This window comes from Anopheles maculipalpis, chromosome 2RL, assembly GCF_943734695.1.
Source record: "Anopheles maculipalpis chromosome 2RL, idAnoMacuDA_375_x, whole genome shotgun sequence".
NCBI classification, from domain to species: Eukaryota; Metazoa; Arthropoda; class Insecta; order Diptera; family Culicidae; genus Anopheles; species Anopheles maculipalpis.
This window is the reverse complement of record NC_064871.1, coordinates 50957413-50978826: the sequence shown is the minus strand read 5'-3', so window position 1 is coordinate 50978826 and position 21414 is coordinate 50957413. Positions and strand designations below refer to the sequence as shown.

At 44.3% G+C, this 21414-nt stretch overlaps 3 protein-coding genes across 8 annotated transcripts in view; 1 reads left to right on the top strand and 2 right to left on the bottom strand.

Annotated features, from left to right (window-relative positions):
- LOC126556551 (basement membrane-specific heparan sulfate proteoglycan core protein) overlaps window positions 1–13260 on the bottom strand; it is a 206664-nt gene extending 193404 nt beyond the window's left edge. For both annotated transcript variants that reach the window (XM_050211840.1, XM_050211845.1), the window contains exon 1: window positions 13256–13260. The gene's annotated coding sequence lies outside the window, so the exon portion shown is untranslated. The remainder of the gene's footprint in view (window positions 1–13255) is intronic.
- The window catches only part of LOC126558700 (probable G-protein coupled receptor Mth-like 5), a 200865-nt gene that overhangs the window by 43628 nt on the left and 135823 nt on the right, over window positions 1–21414 (bottom strand). The gene's annotated exons all lie outside the window — the stretch shown is intronic.
- Window positions 1–21414, top strand: part of LOC126556681 (tyrosine-protein kinase Fer-like) — a 51297-nt gene that overhangs the window by 20491 nt on the left and 9392 nt on the right. For 3 of the 5 annotated variants that reach the window (XM_050212104.1, XM_050212101.1, XM_050212099.1), the window contains exons 3-6: window positions 19033–19126; window positions 19299–19494; window positions 20620–21072; window positions 21143–21317. In XM_050212104.1, the coding sequence (XP_050068061.1) occupies window positions 19033–19126; window positions 19299–19494; window positions 20620–21072; window positions 21143–21317 (918 nt within the window). Of the gene's footprint in view, window positions 1–19032; window positions 19142–19298; window positions 19495–20619; window positions 21073–21142; window positions 21318–21414 lie in introns of all 5 variants that reach the window. The other 2 variants (XM_050212103.1, XM_050212100.1) reach the window with 1 other exon arrangement.

Below are 21414 nucleotides of genomic sequence, written 5' to 3'. Positions count from 1 at the left end.
ATGGGAGTTGAAATCTCCCAGGATCAAAAGTGGTCCAGGCAAGACCGCTGCTAAATTTCCAAGATCCTCTTTGATCTTTTCAATTTTTTCTTTTTCATTGTTGGCTATCGGGGGGATATAAATGGATGCAATTGTCACGTGAAGATCGCCAATTTTTGCCTTGACTGCGACATTTTCGATAATTTCTTGCCTAGGGGTAGGTATTCTGTTGAAAGCGTGACTCTTTCGAACACCAATTAGTACTCCCCCACCCCTTGTAATGCGATCTTCACGGATTATATTATATCCAGGGAAGGTAAGATTAATTTCTTCCGATAGCCAAGTTTCACAGAGGGCGAACACATCGCAGTTGTGCTCGCCCACTAATGTTTTAAAGGAGTCTAGCTTGCCAAGCAAACTCCTACAGTTCCACTGTAAGATGGTAGCCCTTGGAGGAATTAATCGTCCAATCGGACCATCATGCTCAAGCATGGCCATTGGGCCAGCCACTGTTTGATCATCCCCTTCAGGAAAGGAAGGGCCCAAGTAGCGATCATGTGCAGGTGCTGCGGGAGGTTGAGGGTCATGAGGAGGGACTCTAGGATCTCGGAAAGGGACGGGGTAGGGGTTTTCGGACAACCCCCGATTGGAAAAGCCAAGCTTTCCAGAGGGGCTTCGGTCCGGGGAGATCGCTTTTTCTTGGGCTCCTTCCTGGCAATTTGGGGAGCGGGAATGGGATGTTCAGCATCTCGTTTTTGGACTGGGGTGGAAGTTTTAGCTTTGGCGAGACGCTGTTGTGCCAAGGATTTAGTTTTTGTCCTTAGGACTTTCCTTTGTACCTTTTTATAAGGTACTCTCTTCACCGGTCTCAATGGCACCTGTTCGAGTGCAGTCGGGCTGGACTTGCCATTTGCATCTGTACCCAAAACAGCAAAAGGGTTTGATGCGTTTGCTCCCTTTAGAGCATCGCTGTACGATCCGCGTGCCCTTTCGGATATTGTTTTCGTCTGCTCCTTTTGGAGTTTTCGGTACACGGGGCACAAAGCTACCTCGTGCCACTCGTCCCGGCAATGCGAACATTTTTGGGAGGGAGCTTTGCACTCCTCGGTGGCATGTGCCCCTCTGCATTTTCCACAGGAAGTTTTGCGAGTGCAAAACGCATCGGCATGCCCAATCCGACTGCACTTTGAACAGGTGGCCACCCTTGGTACGTACGGCCGGTCAATGGGTATCCTGAGGCCTTCTAGAATGAGGGCCTGCGGGAGTACCGTACCCTCAAACGTAACCCGGATTGAGGAGGTCGGGACATATTTTTTTTCTGGCTTGCTTGAAGCATCAAGCTTGAAGAGCTTTTTTGCTTCAAGCACTTTTATCTTGGGCGAGTTCGGGGTTTGAAAAACCCCAAAGCCCAATTGCACCACTTCCTCCTCAGGGTAATCGAAATCCTCGATTACGCCGGAAACCTCAACCAGACTACCGGGAATATAAACCCGGTAGTGCTCCGTATATTCTGGGTCAGCCGCAATGACGTTGGCTTGAGCCCGGTCCTTTGCGGTAACCCTGATCTTGTTTGGGCGCATCCGAAAAACATCGGCAACGCCCGGGTACTTTTTGAATAACGATGCCGCGATCGTCCTTACATCGAGTTGTTTAACTCGCGGCATAAAATACACTATTGGCTTACCCTCCCACGACGGCGGGTAAGCACGCGCTCGGTGTTCTGATAGCGGCTCGTTAGTTGCTACCAGCGGGGCACCCTTTGTCAGCGGGGCACTTTTTGTCACCTGGGCACTCTTTGCCAAAGTGACACTACTACAAGTGGCCTTCGATGTCGAAGGCCTTTCGTCCAAGGCAATTTTTTTGCCGCTGGTGCAGCCTTGGGACGCCCTGGCTTTCTTTTCACTTCTTTCGAGTGATCATTCTCCCGATCGGAGTCGGAAGCATCCTGCTCTACCGCCATGGTAGGGCCGGAGACAACGGAGCGGATAAAAAAAAAGGGGTAACACTTACCGTATCACACGATGCACAAATAAACACACACCGACACACACACACTAACTTGTGGCACAAGCGTCGATCAAAGCGATAGCGTTGCGTTGATACGCTTGCTTATCGCTACGATCAGCAGCAACGATACACACACTCACAACACAAGAACACACGTCGATCGCCACTCGATCGATAGAAGTAACGGTACACTCTCCGTACGAATATCGGAGTAGGACGGAGACACCGATAGGTGCGTTACGGGTAATCGCGTTGACTACGCATTCGCACTCGAGAACAATAGCCTCTTTCTGCCGTATACAAATGATCCGTAAAGACGCTTTCGAGCGAAACACGTCCTTTCGCTACGGAAGCTGGAGGCAGACTCAATCGTGCAAATGTTTTGTAAATTATAATTATGTTAAGGTCGTCATGGACTTTTGCTAGAACAGATAAACCAGAAAAGAATGGTAGTATTCCTGTATGTTCAGATTGTTCAACTTCAAGACCTAGTTAATGAAGTTGGGTTAGTAAGATTATAGACCCTTTGAATTACTAGACTTTATTAAACTTTCCACCAAAAGGATGGCAATCAATCGAATCGAATCGAAATCAAGAAGTAGTTTATGAGCTTATAGCAATTTAAAATCCGTGGTAGATCTTTGTTTTTTTTTTTTAGTTCATATAGGACGGCCAGGCCGTATTGCTTGCAGTTAACTTAAAAGTAAGATACTCGTTTCATCTTTGCTGGGAGACAATTCCTTCTCGGAGCCGTGAAAGGGCACCATATCCCGGGGTGTGTGTGAGCGTTTCCATGCTCGTAGTCCAGATGGTAGCGGAGGTCTTGATCGTTTTCCATTTCGCAGGTTCCTTGATTGTGTCCTTCTTCTCCCTTTCGCTGGTTTGTCCATCCATAACCGGTGGATCCATAGGTCAGTGCAACTTCTTCCTTGTGGTACCCAACCCTTCACGCATCGAGGTACAACACATATAAGACAGGCAAACAGTGGGAGTAGTGGGGGGAATGGGATCACCCTAATGCACGGCAAAAAAGAAAGATTATAGACCTTATCGCAGTCTCCCAGCAGATCCCGAATTGGAGATTTTGGCAACTTTCCAATGCCCCGGACTGCGTCTAACAAGGCGGGTCGAGCAGCCTCGTATTCCACACAAGACCATAGAAGATGATCTACGTCGTGGTATCCGAGGGCCTAAGCCTAGGTATCATTCGAATGAACACACGATCACCTGAGATGCCGTGGAACCAAGGCTTCAAGGACACTTGGGGAGTGATTGAATATAGAAACCTCTGCCACCGAGCCATGCACAGAGACTGTGGGGCACGCATGTACTCCTGTGGTAGGATATTCCTGTTGAAAAAGGACCCTTTCGAAGCACCCTTTTTGGCCAATTGGTCTTTCATTGCCGAAGATACCGCCATGTGCAGGCAGCCAAACAAGAGATATCCGGAATGATTTCTCAAACAATGAGCTTAAGACCTTTAATATTTCTTTTACGAAGTAGTCCGGGCTCTTAATAGCCTTCACAGATTTTAATGCTTCGACAGCGCTTAAACTGTTGGAGAATATAAAATATTCGTCTGGAGGACAAGCACTTATATTAAACAAAGCGTAAAAGTTTGCGGCGAGCTCCGCTACATATATTGAGCATGGCTGGCGTAGTTGGAAATATGCTTCGCATACGATGTTATATACGCCAAAACCGATGCCCTGCTCTGATGAGGATCCGTCAGTATAAAAATGGTTGCTGTGACATTGACCATACTTTTCCATCAAAATGCTGGGAATTGCAGTCCTGCGAAGATTATCGGGGATAGACTTGGTTTGCTCTCTCAGCGAGGTGTCTACTCTAAACCGAGAACATCAGGACCCTGGTAAGCTGGCACGATTTAAATTTGCTTGAGTGCTAGGGTGTACTTGTAAGCAGGTAACATCATGAAAGGTTTTCATGATTTTGATTTTACATTTAGAACCTATCTCATGCAGTGTTCGAAAGTTCTCGTTCATCAATGATACTGTAGAGCGTACGAGAAGGCGAAGCGAGAGTAGCTCAAAACGGAGCGGAAGCGGCATCACTCCACACATCACTTCGAGGGACATCGTGTGGGTTGATTTCATACAACCCAATGCGATTCTAGTACTTTGTTTCAAAACGATATCAATTCTGTCAAGGTGCTGGGATAGCACATTCTGATTATTTAGACTGTTGAATTTGTATTGTTGCTTTAGATCCTGAAACAACAGCACTATGCTGACGAGCCATAATACTCAATTATACATTATATTCTTCTTCGTTTTGGCTTAATGACCTTCTCTAGGTCATGCCAGCCATCAAATGGCTTGCTAGACTTGCTGATACCACGTAGTTGTTTAGTCATTCCTCACTACGGCGGGACGGTCCGGATGGGATTTGAACCTCGGTCCTGTCTTTTGAAAACCGGCGCCGCTGTCGCCTATACCACCGGGACGCCCCTTGTATATTAAGTTTACAGGGTTTTACCTAAACAATCCGGCCTCGTAAAACCGTAACCGGTCAACATAAACACTTATTCTAGCATCGTAAACTCTCAATCGGGGATTGTAACTTCTATTTGGACGCCGTGTTAGTAAAAATTGAATGCGGCCACCTTTGGATTGTTTTGATTTTAAGCTGTCAAATCGGTGGCTTCCGTGGTTCCATACATGAAAATAGTATATTATGCTAAAGCAATTGCTGGTCATTTGCTAACCGGCACGCAACCAAAGCTTTTTTTGCTGTTTTTTGCACCAAACAACAGCCTCGAGAGGTCTTAGCACTGTAATTTCAAGCTTTCCTTGACCTAATTTTACTCGCAGCTGGATATCCAGCACAACATACAGGGAGACGGTTCAGCCTGAACACGGTATTCTATCTCAAGCCTGGAATTGTTATAACAACTATTTTAGTACCCCTTTCCATGTCCCCTATCACTATCACCCTCCATACATGAGATCTTGCGCTTGGAAACGAAAATGCAACCCCGATTCCAAAAGAATTGCTGATTAGGTGACACGAATTTTTCTCTCCAGCAGTGTCCTAGGTACAGCTAGTTGCTCCCTCTTACTAAAGAACCGGTAAATATTAAGTGTCTGGCTTGTACGATAGAGGAACCTCATCCCGTAGCTATGATCTTCACCTTGAAGCAGTCGATTGCGTGTGGGGCAGGTCAGTGCATCTCACGGGCAGTGCTGCCTTGTTCGATGCAGGTTTTCCTTTTTCTTGCTAGCAAAACCAGTTCTGCACTTCTCGCGCAATGTCATTCATTGGTTGCACACCGTGATGTACCGCTACGTTTAGTGCATTCACAGGGACAGGTTACAAAGGACCGGATCAAACGGTCGACCAACGGTTTTGTTGCTAGGGCTTTTCCGTGAGCTCAATTCTAGTCCAATTGAAATGGGAAGGTAAAGTTTATTTCCTTCTGCCTAAACTATGGTGCACCGTGTGTTTGGTCCAGTTCATTCATTAAATTATGTTTTTCTTGTTCGATTTAAGTAAAAATGGTATCTTGTGTATTACAGTTGATATTGATGGACCTAAAAATACATAAACTTATTGCAATAATCCCAACAGCTTTGTTACCTTGAAGAATTTTAGTATGCTACTGTTAACTTTGTGTGCATGCATTTCTTCTACCAACTACGCCTGTTCGGATGGATATTGTTGCACAATTTTATGCAAAAAGTTTCCAATGCCTACTCTCAGTGTGTTATAAAATTTCGGTTTTACGACCGAAGTAACTGGTGCTACAGCACAATTATTCTTCCACCAGACGTTGTTTTATTCTACGGAAGTATCCATAAAGTTACCATTATGCGACGACATAAAAGTTAAAGCCTCGAAAGTAGTATGGTTTGTTGGTGCAAATGTTCCTTCGCTTCCCTTATCCGGTTCAACCAGCGGACTGCTTTAAATTTCCTCTAAAAGGATTCGCAACCCCTGGAAAACAAACGGTTGAAACCCTTTTTCCCTTAGTAAGACTTGTCCTTTCCTTGAAATGGCATCAATATATCAAGGCTTCATTAACTTTGTGCAAGATATTTACATTCAGTAATGCATGAATATTAAAATAACTGCATAGAAAGGGACTCGCTCTTGCATACATTTGTTAGTCATATTGCTTTTTCGTCGTGCAAAAACGAAACGCTGGTTGTGTGTTCAATGAAATACAATTCCTTCGTTTTGGTTTACTTTTTGGTTCTTGTTCTATGTATTCCCAAAAACACTCACATGCTACCGGGCACTGTGCTAATGCCACAGGACATTAGCCAAACTCACTTGTGTCAGATGTCAGCGTTACTTACACGGAAAACTTTCCAGGAAGCTGGAAATCTTTTGAACCATTCTCATACAGCATACAAACACTAACTTGCCATTATTATGACTACACACAGTGCACAGATGCATTTCCAGGGCCGCCGCTACGTTCAAGCTTACCCGTTCGGTGGTTGTGGCGAATGATTTATGGATTTTGTGGAACTTTTAGTAGAACGAATGAATTGTAGTTTACAACCCCTTTGACTCATATTTATCTTCATTACCAATTATTGCATTTAATAACTTTAGGATGAATTTCTTGGTGTATTTTTGATTCAAAACATGTGTTTTTTTATTTAGAGAATTTTTGTAACGAAATAATAATAATGTTTGAATCATGTTTGGACACTGTTCAACGTGAAGTAATGCATGAAGTTATAAAACTTTAATCTGTTGTATTATAGACAACTTTGAAGAATAAAAACAATCTTTTTGCACTCCGGACCCAGACATTTCTGGACAGACACATTTTAAAACATGCAATGTATGACATTGACAGGACAGTTTTATGAACTATTAAGGTATATCCAATTCTATTTGTCAAGATTCGACATCACCTTGAAGTTTTTGGAAAAATGCACTAGAGTCCTCGTTCTACAAGAACATACTCCACTTATTTTAGAATAAAGTTCACAAATAGTTCGAATATTTCATCCAAGTCTGGTCAAATTATGCACCTACTTTCAGATAAGGATAATGTTGCAGCGATGTTCAAATGCATACTTTGCCGCGATTAACTACCCAAGTTTGAGTTACTTGATGTCATCTAACCAGCTTGTCCGATTTTGAATTCCTGGTCAATATCCCGTGCTAATCAACGAATATTGCTTTAGCTGTATTTACTTACTTACTTATCAGGCGCTACAACCACTTTGCGGTATTGGCCTGCCGCAATAGAGTCCGCCACCGTCCAAGGTCCAAGATCGTCCGCCAATCCGTTATCCCGGGATTGATGCCGGATGATTCCACGCCATCCTCCCACCTCAATCTGGGTCTTCCACGCCTCCTCTGTCCGTGTAGATGGCCTAAAAGGACTTTCTGAGCTGGAGCGTTCGGTGCCATCGGAGCCTGGCGAGCTTAATTCGCTGCACGACGGTGAGCTCGTCATACAGTTCGTACAGCTCGTCGTTGTAGCGGCTCCACCATTGTCCTTTCACACATACGGGGCCAACGATCCTTCTGAGCATCTTCCTCTCGAACGCGGCTAAGAGAGCTTCGTCTGTTTTGGACAGGGTCCATGTCTCAGAGGCGTATGTGAGTACTGGGACTATAAAGGTACGGTACAGTCCCAGTTTCGACCGTCGCGACAGGTTTTTTGAGGTGAGATGTTTTCTCAGGCTGTAGAATTACCGGCTGGCTGCCACCATCCTAGCGCGCCACTCCGTCTCTATGCTGTTTTCGGTGCTGACTTTTGACCCGAGATAGGTGAAGTTTTGGACGACTTCAAATTTGCGATCACCTATCCGTACATCACCCCCACGTAGTTCCGGATTTCTTAGTAGGGCCGCTGATGATGTCACCATCAATTTGGCCTTTGCCTCGTTAATCTGCAACCCGAAGTTTTCTTCCGGCTGCTCAATCCTTTAGTAGGCCTCTGCTACCTGGGAGAGCCGCAGACCAATGATGTCATCAGCGTATGCCAGGATCTAGGTAGAGTTATAGAAGTTCCCGGTTCCCGAAGTCTACACCTCCGAGTCACGGGTGGCCCTCTCTAGCCCATCTCCCCGACGCAGGCCTTTTTTTCTTTTTTTTTTTTTGATAACGGGGAGGGAACCTTCAAAAGGTGGTCTGCGGCTACAGACCGATCCTCAAGATGGGGTATGTGGGATTCATCGTGACGCTGGGCGCGTGAAGCGGACCCGGCAGCCGATGCGACCCAACAAAACCACTCCTCGACCTGATCCGAAACCTGCCGAAGTGCTGAAGTGCGTAGTACTCCATGCAGGATCGTTTGTGCTATGCACTCATCCCGTTGGCGCGCGGTTGCTGCGTCATTCGTCCTTGATGTCTGAGCTGCTGCTTCGTGCCTTCCTTTCCGCTGCTGCTGCTCAGACCCGTCCGTCCGTAGCCGTTACTCCCGGTTGGGTCTAAGCTCATGCTGCTGCTCTGGTTACTCGTCGCTGTTGCTGCTGCTTCAGTTGTCGTTGTAGTACTTTGAGGGCGGTTACGGCGGCAGCTGTTGCTGCCTTGTTTGTTCCGTTGTTGTCGCCTCCGTCTTGCCGTTGGTGGACTTTCCTCATTCCACCTCACTTGGAGGTTTCTGAAGATGGTCCGAGCGGCAGTCCGGACTGCTTCCCATGTGTCGCGGCTGGCACAGATTTCCGCCGCCAGATTGTCCATCGCCCGACGCAAGCCTTTGGTGGTAGCAAAGGACCCTGAGAGTTTTCCATCCACCTTCACCTGGCATGTGACGTTGGTCATGGTCATTCTAACAAGCCTCATCAGCTGTCTAACAATCAGTAGCTGTATCTAGTGTATAAAAATGCCATAGAGAACAGTTGGGAATTTACGATGTTTGCACATCGCTGATCTAGTTCATTTTTCGTATGGATCGTGGTACTAATGACCCATATGCGCTAATTAACCGATTGTCTATTTAATTGTGAGTTATTCAAGTCACACGTATCAAGTCTAGCGTATGAAAAATTATTACTGATGTACAGATCCTTATCGCAACCATAATTTTGGAATTATTTCAACACTAGAAAAGACAGGAAGCATTTACATGCATCAAACGGTTTCAAATCATCTTTACTATTTTTTTATCTCAAATGTATAGTTAATACATTGTAAAAAAATACGAATTGAATCATAAAAAAATTGGGCTGTGAGATATGTCTCACTAAATCAAACAGGATGTGATACGAGTTGTTCGAAAGATTTTACCGATGATTCACACAGCCCGAACGTACAAACGAACGACGCTGCTTATTTTCTTCTGGAGCTTACTCATTGTGTGCAATTACCGGCGGAAGAAGCAGTAGCCAAATTGAAGTCAGTGCCAAAGAGACATGCAATACCATCGAAAACCTTTAGCTTTTGCGTTCTCTAATGATGTGATGTCAGATGACTCATCAAGATGCTGCCTATTATTCGGAATGTGTTATGTTCAGTTTTGACTGCAAGTCTTTAAATTTTAATTAATTTACAAAATATGTAATCATTCTTCTTCGAAAATTTTATAAATCCCGACAGAGAGAGAGAGAGAGAGAGAGAGAGAGAGAGGGAGAGAAAGAGAGAAAGATACCTCCAAACATGTTTTACATCATTCCAAAAATGGGACACGTATGACTGCAGTGGAAGTCCAATGCCATGGTTCGACTGCAGCAAAACTGCATTCCTGCTGAAGTGTCTCACCAAATGCTATTTCTTGTAGGTTCGGCCTAACCCGCCAAACCGGAACCTAATGTCTCATCCTGCACGAAGAGTTGTGTGTGAAGGGTTTAGAGTTTCATTACGATGTGTATGTGCTTGGCTTTTTTATCTCGATTTTTCTGCTACGACGGAAGGATTTCTTTCAATAACAAATTGATTTGTCTTCCAAACGAAGGGTTTTCCCCCCAGAGAATTGTGTTGGCATTGTGTCACATACAATCACATCTAAAACATAATCCTGTCTCGCAGCAATGTAATGGAAACCATAGCTTGATTAAGACTTCCAGCGTACACACAACGTACGTCCCCTTCATGTTGTAACGTCGATAAAATTATCTCTTGCTTTCGGAAATAAGCGACAAGGATGCAATTTTCACAAGACTAAGTAAAAAAAAGATTTCTCCTGTTTCTCGAGTGTTTGATAGAAGGCAAGATAGAGAAAGTGGGTAGAAAAAAAGATTGAACAATTCCTAGAAGAAATGCGATTGAAAATCGTGCTTGGCAGCAAGAGTGCTCGGTCGCGTTTGGTGTGCTATTTCTGGTGCTTCCCTATAAAGCCAGTCTCGATCGGTGGTAAGTTTGCACTCTCCCTTGTTCGTAGCTGATATTTGGTCGCTGTGTCGTACAGGCAAGCAGTATCCCTAAAACAAATCCTTCCGGTCATCTCCCGAACTTGTGCAACGTTTCGTACCATTTTTGTATCCCTATTTTGTTCCTCTTTTTTCGTCTTTTCATCGGTCTTTTTATTTGCTACTAAATTTTTCTCCGTGTCGTGTCCCGTTTGCGATCATAGAAGATGACTGGGGCAAACGGAAGCACGTGAACGGAAGTGTGGAAATTGTCGCCTGCCGTTTGGTGGAAACTTCAATCCACACTTTCATGTTGTTTGTTCAATCCCGCGCTCGTATTGTAACGGTCTCGTCGTTGGGTAGGTGTTGTTTGCCGAGTGAGACAACAACTTTAATAGTTAAACTTCCACTTGAAGGACTTTTGATTATGTTTTTCTTCTCCTCAAGCATGATGCATTCTTTATTCTTCTGGAGCAGAAAAGAAAATGAAACGGAGTTAACAAGTTTCCGACTGGGTTTCCGGTGTTCTTTGTTTTGTTCCGAACTTTGGATGATTTTGATCAGGCGCAATGAACATTTCGTTGTGCTAGGTCAGTGACTCGTGGTTGCGTATTGCGATGCAAATAATCATTTTGTGTAAGGATTCGATTTTTTAAACTCAATAATTGTTTATTAGGTTTTAAGATAACACCAATTTGGACATAAACGAGAGTTGTCAGTTGCGGAAGCAACGTCTTGGTGCGATGCAGATAATAATTAATCATTTTATAACGTATATGATAATGGAATGTTTTGCAGACTCTAAATTTAAGTAAAACTTCACCCAGATGGCACCAAATTTTTGTTCACATTCATTGCACCTGGCATCGTTTTGCCAGACGCTCGCCCGAAAAGTGCACAAATGCCAAAAGCTTTCCGTGACTTCGTTTGACTTTACTTGTGCTGGGCGAAAGGACTCACTGGAACTAGACCGAACGAAACATAACAAAAAAGAGCCAGAGCTAGGTGTCCGCGCATGAACGTGACCGCCGAAAGGATGAACACGCGAGCAAACGAGCTTTTCGTACCAAACGATGCCGCCTTCGCTTCCGGAATAATGATCTTTGGCCCCTTGTCTGTTCCGTCTGGTCGCTGCATCGGCTGTTCAAACAAGGAAAGGGAAGGAGAGATTGGCTTCATCCTTGCATCTGGAAACGAACTCATTGTGGGTGAAATTACGAAAGAAGAACGGATGCGCGGCACTGTGGAAAGAAGCTAGGAGATTTCTTCGAACTTTGCCAGACGTCTGGAGTGAGATGAATGTCGGCGATAGTAGAAATTCCTTGCTGTGTGTACAATGCGTTGCATCTGTACTTGTTCGCCCCCCGAATCATGGGCCTGGGGTTCGACCCACTGCACACCATTTGATCAAGTAGCAGGCGACGCTGTAATCGATTTCTGTCGGTGGAAAGGAGGGCTCGTGGCAGACATACAAGTGCCGTTCAGCAATTCGGACGATGCACTTCCCACACCAGCGCTTGTAAGGACATTCTTCGTCTGAACAGCATGAACAGCTATGCAGCGATGACAGAGGCAGTAGCCTGGCCGCTGAATCGAGATAGGAAACGTTTCACTAATGCCAGCAATGAAATCATCGTTGGGAATATGTTTAAAAAAAAAAAAGGCCAACCATTCATGGGTAATACTTAAAGATGTAGCAAATAATTAATGCCAACGAAGGAACGAAATCAACGTTGTCTATCTGTCAGTGCACCAAATCGTGTTACTTAAATTATCCCTCCAAAGAACCATCTATTTCTCAGTCAGTGGTAAGGAGTCATTACGAAACCTTCGCTACATTGCAATCGATCGTTCTAATCGCTTTAGCGTAATTTATCTTACTCAATACAATGTGAGAAACGTTGGAGGAAGTGCATTGATTATACCTAGCAGGGCTGTGTCATCGACTCGTGCAAAGGCACCACGGAGGGCACCGGATATTTAAACTTCTCATCAAGCGCTTCCTCGTAACAGCACGTGATTGACGTATGGAAGATGTTTTACTACTTTTAACGTCGACGATTCGATTGTCGACGGTGATGTGGTTTGATTGGCAGCAAAAGCGTTGAATTGTTAATTGTTAATTATTAGTATCAATGGTGATCTTCTGTGAGAATGCAGTTTCTTTGATTGACAGCAACTTCAGTTAGTTTTATCCTGAAATACATATAGCTGAAAAGGGACAATTTGTATTGATTTCTATGTTTGTAACGCATGCAGAAAAAGATAACAGTCAATCTTTTACGAATTTTCATAGGAAGTCACGGTGTCCTAGCAATCATATAACCAGTTTCATCTGTCTGTTGTATCATATCTTTTACATTTGACAGCATTATCTATTGGTTTTGGAGAAGTTATGGTTAAAACAGCAAAGGAACTCAAAATTCAATATTTGTTTGTGCTCCCTCGAACTGAAGAAGTTGGAAATGCTAAGGCACACATGAAATTCACGGTTATAATCTTTTCGATTTTTGGATAATAATCTTGCAAGGGACTTATTCAAAGCGTCCAACACTATTGTATGACTCTCCGAATGCATCAAGCACTAATTTGAAAGGCTATGGTTTTAAGGACTGGTAGCTTTACTGTTGCAAAAGCAAGATTCAGGGGATTCAGATCCTTCCAAGCTCAGCTTCCAATCAGCTGGCAGCGATGGGCTGGTGGCCGAAATGTTCAAGATGAGTCCGGAGAGGATTTCCGCCATCACGAATCGGCTGATTGTTAAGAATTGGGATCAGGAAGAACTATCCGTCGAATGAAAACTGGGTGTCATACATCCGGTGGACAAAAAGGGCGATAGGATGGACTGCGCTAACTTCCGGACCATCACAGTCCTGAATGCTGCTTATAAGATCCTGTCCCGAATACTCTTCTGTAGACTGGAGCCCTTTGCTACAGATTTTGTCGGCAGCTACCAAGCTGGATTTGTTGGAGGCAAATCGACAACCGACCAAATCTTCACTCTGCGGCAGATCCTCCAAAAATACCGGAAGCACCAGATCCCTATGCACCTCCTTGACTTTTACATTGACTTCATTGACTTCTACGCGGCCTACGATACCATAGATAGGACCGAACTATGGAACACCATGCAGCAGTACGGATTCCCTGGGAAGATGGTACGGCTGCTAAAGGCCACTACGGACAGGGTGCAGTGCAAGTTCGAATCTCACCGGGGTCTGAGGCAAGGAGACGGAGTCTCCTGTTTGTTGTTCAACATTGCTCTGGATGGTGTCATGCAAAGCGCGGGCTTCGACATCCGGGGCACGATTTTCACCCGATCTCTCCAATTTCTTGGCTTCGCGGATGACATCGACACCCGAAGACGTACACCCGACTAAAACGCGAGGCTAATAGAATTGGATTGAGCATCAATGCGACGAAGACAAAATACCTGCTTGCCGGAGGCTCTGACCGTGATAGAGCCCGACTCGGAAGCAGAGTATCAGTTGACGGCGACGATCTCGAGGTGGTAGAGGAGTTCTGCTACCTTGGTACAATCGTAACATCGGACAACACCGTAAGCAACGAAATCCGAAGGCGCATTGTTCAGGGGAATCGTGCCAACTACGGACTCCACAAACTCCTGTGATCCAGAAGACTCCAACAACGCACGAAATGCCCGATTTACCGCATCTTGATACGTCCGGTAGTCCTCTACGGGTACGAGTCTTGGACTATGCTGACGGAGGACGCCAATGCTCTCGCCATTTTCGAACGGCAGGTGCTAAGGACTATCTTTGGCGGTGTGTGCGAGCAGGGCGTGTGGCGAAGAAGAATGAAACACGTGCTAGCTGAGCTGTTTGGCAGCGCTGATATCCTGACGGTAGTCAAAGCCGGAAGGATACGTTGGCTGGGGCACGTGATGAGGATGCCGAACTCATGCCCCACCAAGAAGGTCAGTCAGCAACACGTTCGGCACGAGGCATAGTGGATCCAGTGGAGTCTAACCTGTCGGAGATCGGATGCAGCCGTGGATGGAGGACTTCAGCCCTTGATCGAGTTTCCTGGAAACTGATTGGAGACCTGGCCATGTCGACGAGACGTGCTTAATCTTGAGCAGGCCAAGAAGAAGAAGGTCCTTCCAAAAGGTTAAAGAACATTCTGGAATTGATGTGAGTTGTGTCTAAGTGAAGAAGACACTTGTGAACAATAACTTTTTGATGGTGAGAATGACGTCGATCAAAGAGCGACTCCCAAAGGAAGTCATTATGAGACCAATGGATTTTTTTAGCAAACCTCAATCAGGGGACTATTGGCAACTATTTTTTCAGTCAAGACGATGTTGCAACTGAATATGGAGTTTTAGTCTCCAGAAAAGTGAGAGATAGAAATGCGAACAGTTTTTAAAGACAACTATGGATAACATCCAAGCACCTGCAAACAGATCTTTAGGAAAAGGGCGACTTTATAGAATGCTTTTCGGATTTCTGCTAATTTCAATCTACTTTTTTTCTGTGTATTCCTGCGATAAATGACATACTACACATGATATATTGTATTATTTAATTGTAGTTATTTTATTAATGAAAAGTAAAATATCTAATCCAACAAGTACAAAACCTCAACCTCCCAAACATACCATCTAACACAGGAGGGACCAGGAGGCAAACTCCTACGCGCTAATAAACATTACATAAATGATAAAATCAGTGCAGCTGATTACGTTGTTCTGGCGAAATGCGCCAAAGACGGGTTTTAATTACTTTTGCTCATTAGCCGGTATGCGGGAAGAGTTCGGGAATGCACGCCCGCCAGACAGATGGGCAAAGAGCACTTGGGCGAAACATGGAAGCTGGCGGATGCAATGGCTTGCCGCACACACTATCCAATCTTTGCCGAGAGTTGATTACAAATTGCATTACGTTGCACCAAAGCGAACACAAAAGGCTGCGCGAATTCGTTGTGACCTCTTCTCTCATCACTGATGATGTTATGTGCCATGTACCCATTTTGCGTGTTATCATGTTATAATTGTGCACTTTTTCATTTTGAGTCTAAATAGTATGGCACTCTAATTGATGTAAAATCTTTTTAATTTTTTTTCATTTATTAATTCTTCTTCACTGTGTCCAAGATTGTTACACATTCTTGTAAAACACTGCAAAAAAAAACTTCTAAATGATATTTACTCAACCACAAATCATGACTCCGAATCAATAAAACTCTCACTTGTCTAGCAAACAAACCAACCCAAAGTAGATCAAAAGAGAAAATCTGTACAACCTGCTTCTCAGCGAGGAAATAGTTTCGCATCGGCGGTGTTCTAGTTCACCCAGAATAAATATCACTCTTGCATGTCCGGCGTGAACTGGGAAAGGTGGAAAATGTGTCAGCAGTTGTTGTCGGTAGTTTGATCGGAAAGCACAAAAGCGAGAGATAATGCGTAAGGGGTGCAAAAACAAAACACAAAACAACCTGCATATATGCACATTTTGCTAAATACACTTGCACTGAATCCCATTTCTGACACAGATTTTGTTGCAGGTGCGTTTTCTCTCCCGTGGGACACGAGGCCGGTGTTTATCTGGAATGGCTTTCCATCTCGACCACCCCAGGAGAGCTGGGGTACCGGGGGAGAGGCAAGCACATTAACATACAGATTACACAGTTCACACAGCATGCGAGTCTGATGCGAGTTAAGCCATTGAACTGGGTCGACTGATGCATGCTGCATCTTTTCGGGTTGATCTTGTTTGTTTTGATCACTGCTGCAGCAGCAGATTGAACCGGCGGAGCAGTACCACTGTTTGTTGTATTTAATTTTGTGCATGAATGCGTGCAGCGCAACATTTTCTCAGCTACGTGCGCGTATGCACACGGGAAGGCGCATTCACTCTTACACTACACGATAAGCACTGCACATGCATAATAATTATCTTCGCTTGTGGAATGGCAAAGAAAGAGTGGTGCTCTGCTGCTAGGGAAAGCTTTCCATACACACACACACACACACACACACAAACACACTTGTTTTTAGGGGTATGCATTTCATTCAGCGAAAAGCTTACCGATGGGCTCGTCGTACTTTACAGCGTATGCATCTTGCATTCCCACTGTGCTGAGGAACGATGTAATGGGATAAAAGAGGCCCACAACCACACGAATATAATACGTGACATAATGCACACCCAACACCCGTTGTTCGTAGGACCGAAGCACCCGCTGACACATCTCAAAAAGGTGATGATTAACAAACGCTTCACTAACATTTAATTGTGCGTACATATGCATTGCTGTAACGCACCATCCACCATAACGGTTAGCATAACGATTTGAGCCGGCTCCCATGTTATGCCTCATTGGATTCTTGGAGAATGTTCAGTCCCTCCAGACAGTGACCCAAACATGGTTTCCAGATTATCAGCCTTTATTATGACTACATGTACTAGTAAACCCAAGGGAAAGTGTAATTAAATTTAATTCTACCTTCCATTTATACCAGCAAACGGCAAACCAAACAGGTCAGTTAGGAACAGCAACACAGACTGCATCGTGTGCCCATTAGACATTCTAAATGATTGATGAAAGCCTTGAAGGTTCTTTGAAATGGCAAATAAAATGAGAAAGTAATTTCACTGCAATTGTTTTATGAAAGATGTATTTTTATCGCAGGTATTAATCAAACGAATTACTTCAATCGGTAATGAACACCGAACTACAACAGTTAATACAGCAGATTTAACTTTGATCGTGTCCTACATCCAATAAGTATTAAGGATTTCATAGATGAATTTAAGTTTCACGTCGATATAGCTTCCAAAAAATTCTGCGTTGATTTTCCACACTATTTTCTGCTAGATTTTACGGTTACACAATACTGTTTGGTAACCGGAAATTGTCTCCTATAAGACGTTTTAATAATTCTCCAGTAATCAGAATGTTTCCGAGAAAAACTCGGAGTGATTATCTCTCTACGTCAGGATGTTTCAGACCCACCGCCCATCGAACAGATGAGGGCCGGTGCTGGTGGGCTGGTGGGCAGACAAATTGCATCTCGCTGCAGCGCATTTCATCTACCAGTAAAATGATCTACCAAGGTCTTCTTACACGAAGGGCCCCTGCAGATCCCAGAAGAGTAGGCTCAATGACTTGACAAACTGAGGTCACTACAACCCGCACGTTTGACTTACCAAGGAACAAGTCGACACATGCAAGTCCCGGTCACCTACAGGGGTTCCATGACTCACACAACTTCACATGTTTCCACAGTCCTTAAAGCGTTCTAGACACACTATTCTTTGGACACCTCAAGATATCGCTTTGGATATCTCCTTATTGAACTTTTATTGACTTTGGGCACCTCTTGCTCTCTGCATCATTAATATCACACGTTTGAGTGCCGACTGGCGGACAGTCGCCTCATGAACAAATCATCAATTGGAGCTGGTTTAATTCAAATGTTAACGATTTAATATTTTGTCTTTACGTGACATAAATTGTTAAATAATCACGCATATCTATGTCGTTCGCCAGGACACAGAATAATTGTATGAAAAACCTCAAACATCAGTCTAGTTTTTAATGCCACGTTAAAGAGCCATACAAATATGGCTCCTCACGAGCCCGATGAGTTTTCTCGTTTTACCAAACCCTTTCGACACTTCATAAGATATTTAATGCAAGAATTGGCCATGCTCCAAAATAGTAACCCCATTCGAGTAACATTACTTGGACGAAGAGCTTAAAATTTATAGAGCTTAATGGTCAACGGCAAAATAAGGTTTCATTTCTACAGAGCAAACGATAAACCAATATCGGACAGAAAAAAAGACCATTCAGCTCTTTTAATCGCTTGGCTGTCATTGTTTCCATATAATAAAAAATGTGCTCTTGACCAGAGTTGCTGCGACAACTGGAACTAGAACGGGCAGACAATGTAATTTAAGACCGCGTTTGTTCATTTCATTTCAAGTTTGTTCCGATGTTGAATCATCCATCTTCGTCACAAGTAACGTGTTGAAAATTACTCTCGTTATTTCCTTTTTTGCCAACTCCGGGCATGGCTATCCAACGAACGTAAAAAAAAAACAACCATTTCAATCACCAGTGCATCATCGGACGACTGTGGTATCCCGTTCGAATGTGGTGTCCCTGGGTTGACCGCAAACCAGCTAGTGAACGAACGCGCGCTATCGAGCCAGGATTTTCCACACTGCACACACAAGGACCGATTCTGATTCAAACGGAAGGATTGAATCGATCGGTGGAAACGGGTTGGGCATAGCAATGTGAACCGTTTTGTGCAAACTGCATTTGGAAATTGCATTCAAATGGATCCCAATCACGCACACTCAAATTGATAGCCTGGATTGGGGAGGCAAAAATAAAACACGGAAACCAACAAACCGCCGCTATCCGGAACAAAGGGTAAAGGTCGGGATGAATCGAGGAGAAAGGTTAAATCAAATCTCCGCTACGTGACATCAATGCGAGGGCGAAGTTTGCACTATGATTTATGGTACACCAGGGACAGTTTATTGTACACCACTCGTGGGGACAGCTATCGTTGCCAACAGCAAGGACTGTGCATAGATTTGCATAAACTGAAACGATTTGAATATGTCAGAGTTGTTGTAAGGGCAGTTATTTATGTGTTAAGTAAAATGTTTGTATATTTCCTCTGCGAGAAAACAGATTTGGATTTGCAAAAAAAAATTACCTATGATTGTATATAAAATTAAATCTTAATAATTTAACATTTTCACCTAATCTTCCTTCTTTACAGCTCACAGAGGACGTTGCACGAAAGAAAAGCGAGTACCAGAAGCATTTAGACTACTACAAACTGCTGCGGGGTCGGTTCGAGGAGCACATCAAATGTAAGTCAGTATGCTGTGTGTATCTCCCCAACACGGTCCCACTTGCAGGCATGCTTGACAATGTCACAGTCCCTGCACACGATTTGTACATGTCGACTAGCAGCGCCTCTACGAACTGTTTGTTTATTGTTAAAGTTGACCCCCTTCCATTGCCGCTTTTCCCTTATTTCAGCCGGCCGATCCGGACGGAAGCTGGACGATGTCATAGACAAGTACCAGAAGGCCTGCCGGAAGCTGCATCAAGCGCATAACGAGTACGTCCTGCTCATCTCCGAGGCGGTCGAGGTGGAAAAGGATTTTCGGACGATACTGCTGCCCGGACTGCTCGAACACCAGCAATCCCTTCAGGAAGGTTTCATTCAGGCGTGGTAAGTAATGGTATGGTGCGGTCCATTAAATGCAGACGACCAGCTCGACTGGGGCCAAACCATGCTAGCTTTCCCGGATACACGTACGGTAGTCGACCAGAATTAGTCAGCAAATTATGCGCTGCTCGCGCACCGGTCGGCCCTCCTGCACCTATGGAAAGGCCGCCCGAAGCGTAATTTGGAATTGGGATTGCCTGGAATTAATTTGATTAACATCCGGCCAAAGGTGGATAATGCTGTGGAGCAGCGGCTGGAAGAAGCGTAAAAAGGGAATAGCTGGAGCTGAGCGCTTGTCGGTATCCCTGTCATGTTTATTTCCTGCCATTTCCATTCGCAGTACAGTCAAATCATGCTGCAACCAATCTAATTTATGAAAGTCATTCCGGCACGCGGCATTGGTCCTTGGCGTAAGGGCTGCAAATAGTTCTTATCTCATAACCAGTTCACCAGTCGGTATTGATGAATTTGAATAATGTTTTTCACATCTAATCGATCGTTATGATCATGAGCATGATTTATTAGATTCTAAGTAGGTATCGGTGAAGAACAGTTTTTTAAAGAATCTGTTTGGTTAGCGATGCTAGTTTTATGCTTGATTTTCTTGGTAGAATTAACTGACTTACTTATCAAGGCTTTGGTATGCTGCATAAGTTCTCTAAACTGGTGGACGCGTCAATGCCGTCAATCCATTTCTGTTTGGACCGATCGCCTTGTGGATGTCCTTTTAAAACTTATGATCATAATCATGCCATCGGAATATGGGTAGCCTTTTTGTTGCCCAATAGTGAGGTCGTCATATACTTTGCCATTTCATTAGCTGCTCCATTATCGTTCAAAATCTACGAGGCCAAAAATCTTTCTAATTTTCCGATCTTGGTCTCGAATGCAGCTAAAAGATCTTCTTTAGGTCACCAAGTCAAGGCATTCAGCGAAAATGAGTAAGAAATTATATCATCGTATAGACTTACACAGGCTTTGCTGTAAGCGGCTTTGAAACTTAGAAGTCTCAACTCTGTCATGGCGTAGACCTTATTAGTTATTGACTATCCGTGTCGGACATTCTCTCATAGTTTCCAACCAAATTTAGCAACCAACATTTCATATACGACCTTTCCCCGTTTTCAGGAGCAACCTGCTACAAGAGATTGCAAAGCTGAGTGACATGACGTCGGAAAAGTTCGTCGACATACAGCAGCGCATCGAGTCGAGCATAGCGGGCATAAATTCCACCGAAGAGTATCGCGAGTTTACGGAGAAACACAAGACCTCACCAACTGCACCGGTCATTTTCCAATTTGACGAAAGCCTCGTCGAAGATAGTCTAGGTAAACTGCAGGCCAACACACTGACCGTTGACAACCTTACCGTCGATTGGTTGCGCGGTCGACAAACAGAACTCGAGAGTACAATCAAAGATCTACAGGAGCGGCAAAATAAGTTGTGCAGTGAGACGAATGGAACGAATGGCAGCAGCCCAGCGGTCAGTCCAGTAAGTACACCCGGTACGAAGCCATCAACACCGATACTAAACGGTTCCAATAGTAACGGTGTGCTTGGAAAAGATCAAACCGCCAACAAGTAAGTAACACGAGCAACAGGAGAAAAAACATGCATAAAGCTTTAATTCGATTGTTTGTTTTGCACGCAGATCATCAAAGGAACTAAATACACTACGCTGCCAAGAACGACAAACGCTCAAGCTGGTCGATTTAATCCGCTCGGCGCTAAATGAAGTGGGCTGTGAGGAACTACCGTCCGGTTGTGATGACCTTTCCGTAGAGCATCTAATCGAGAACAAAAAGTCTGTCAGTCAGGATCTATCGGTAAGTGTGTTCTCCCCAACGTTGCGTGTTTTGTGTGTGAACCGATTTTGGAACCGTAAACGTAAAAGCATAGACCACATTACTCCCTTCAAATCTT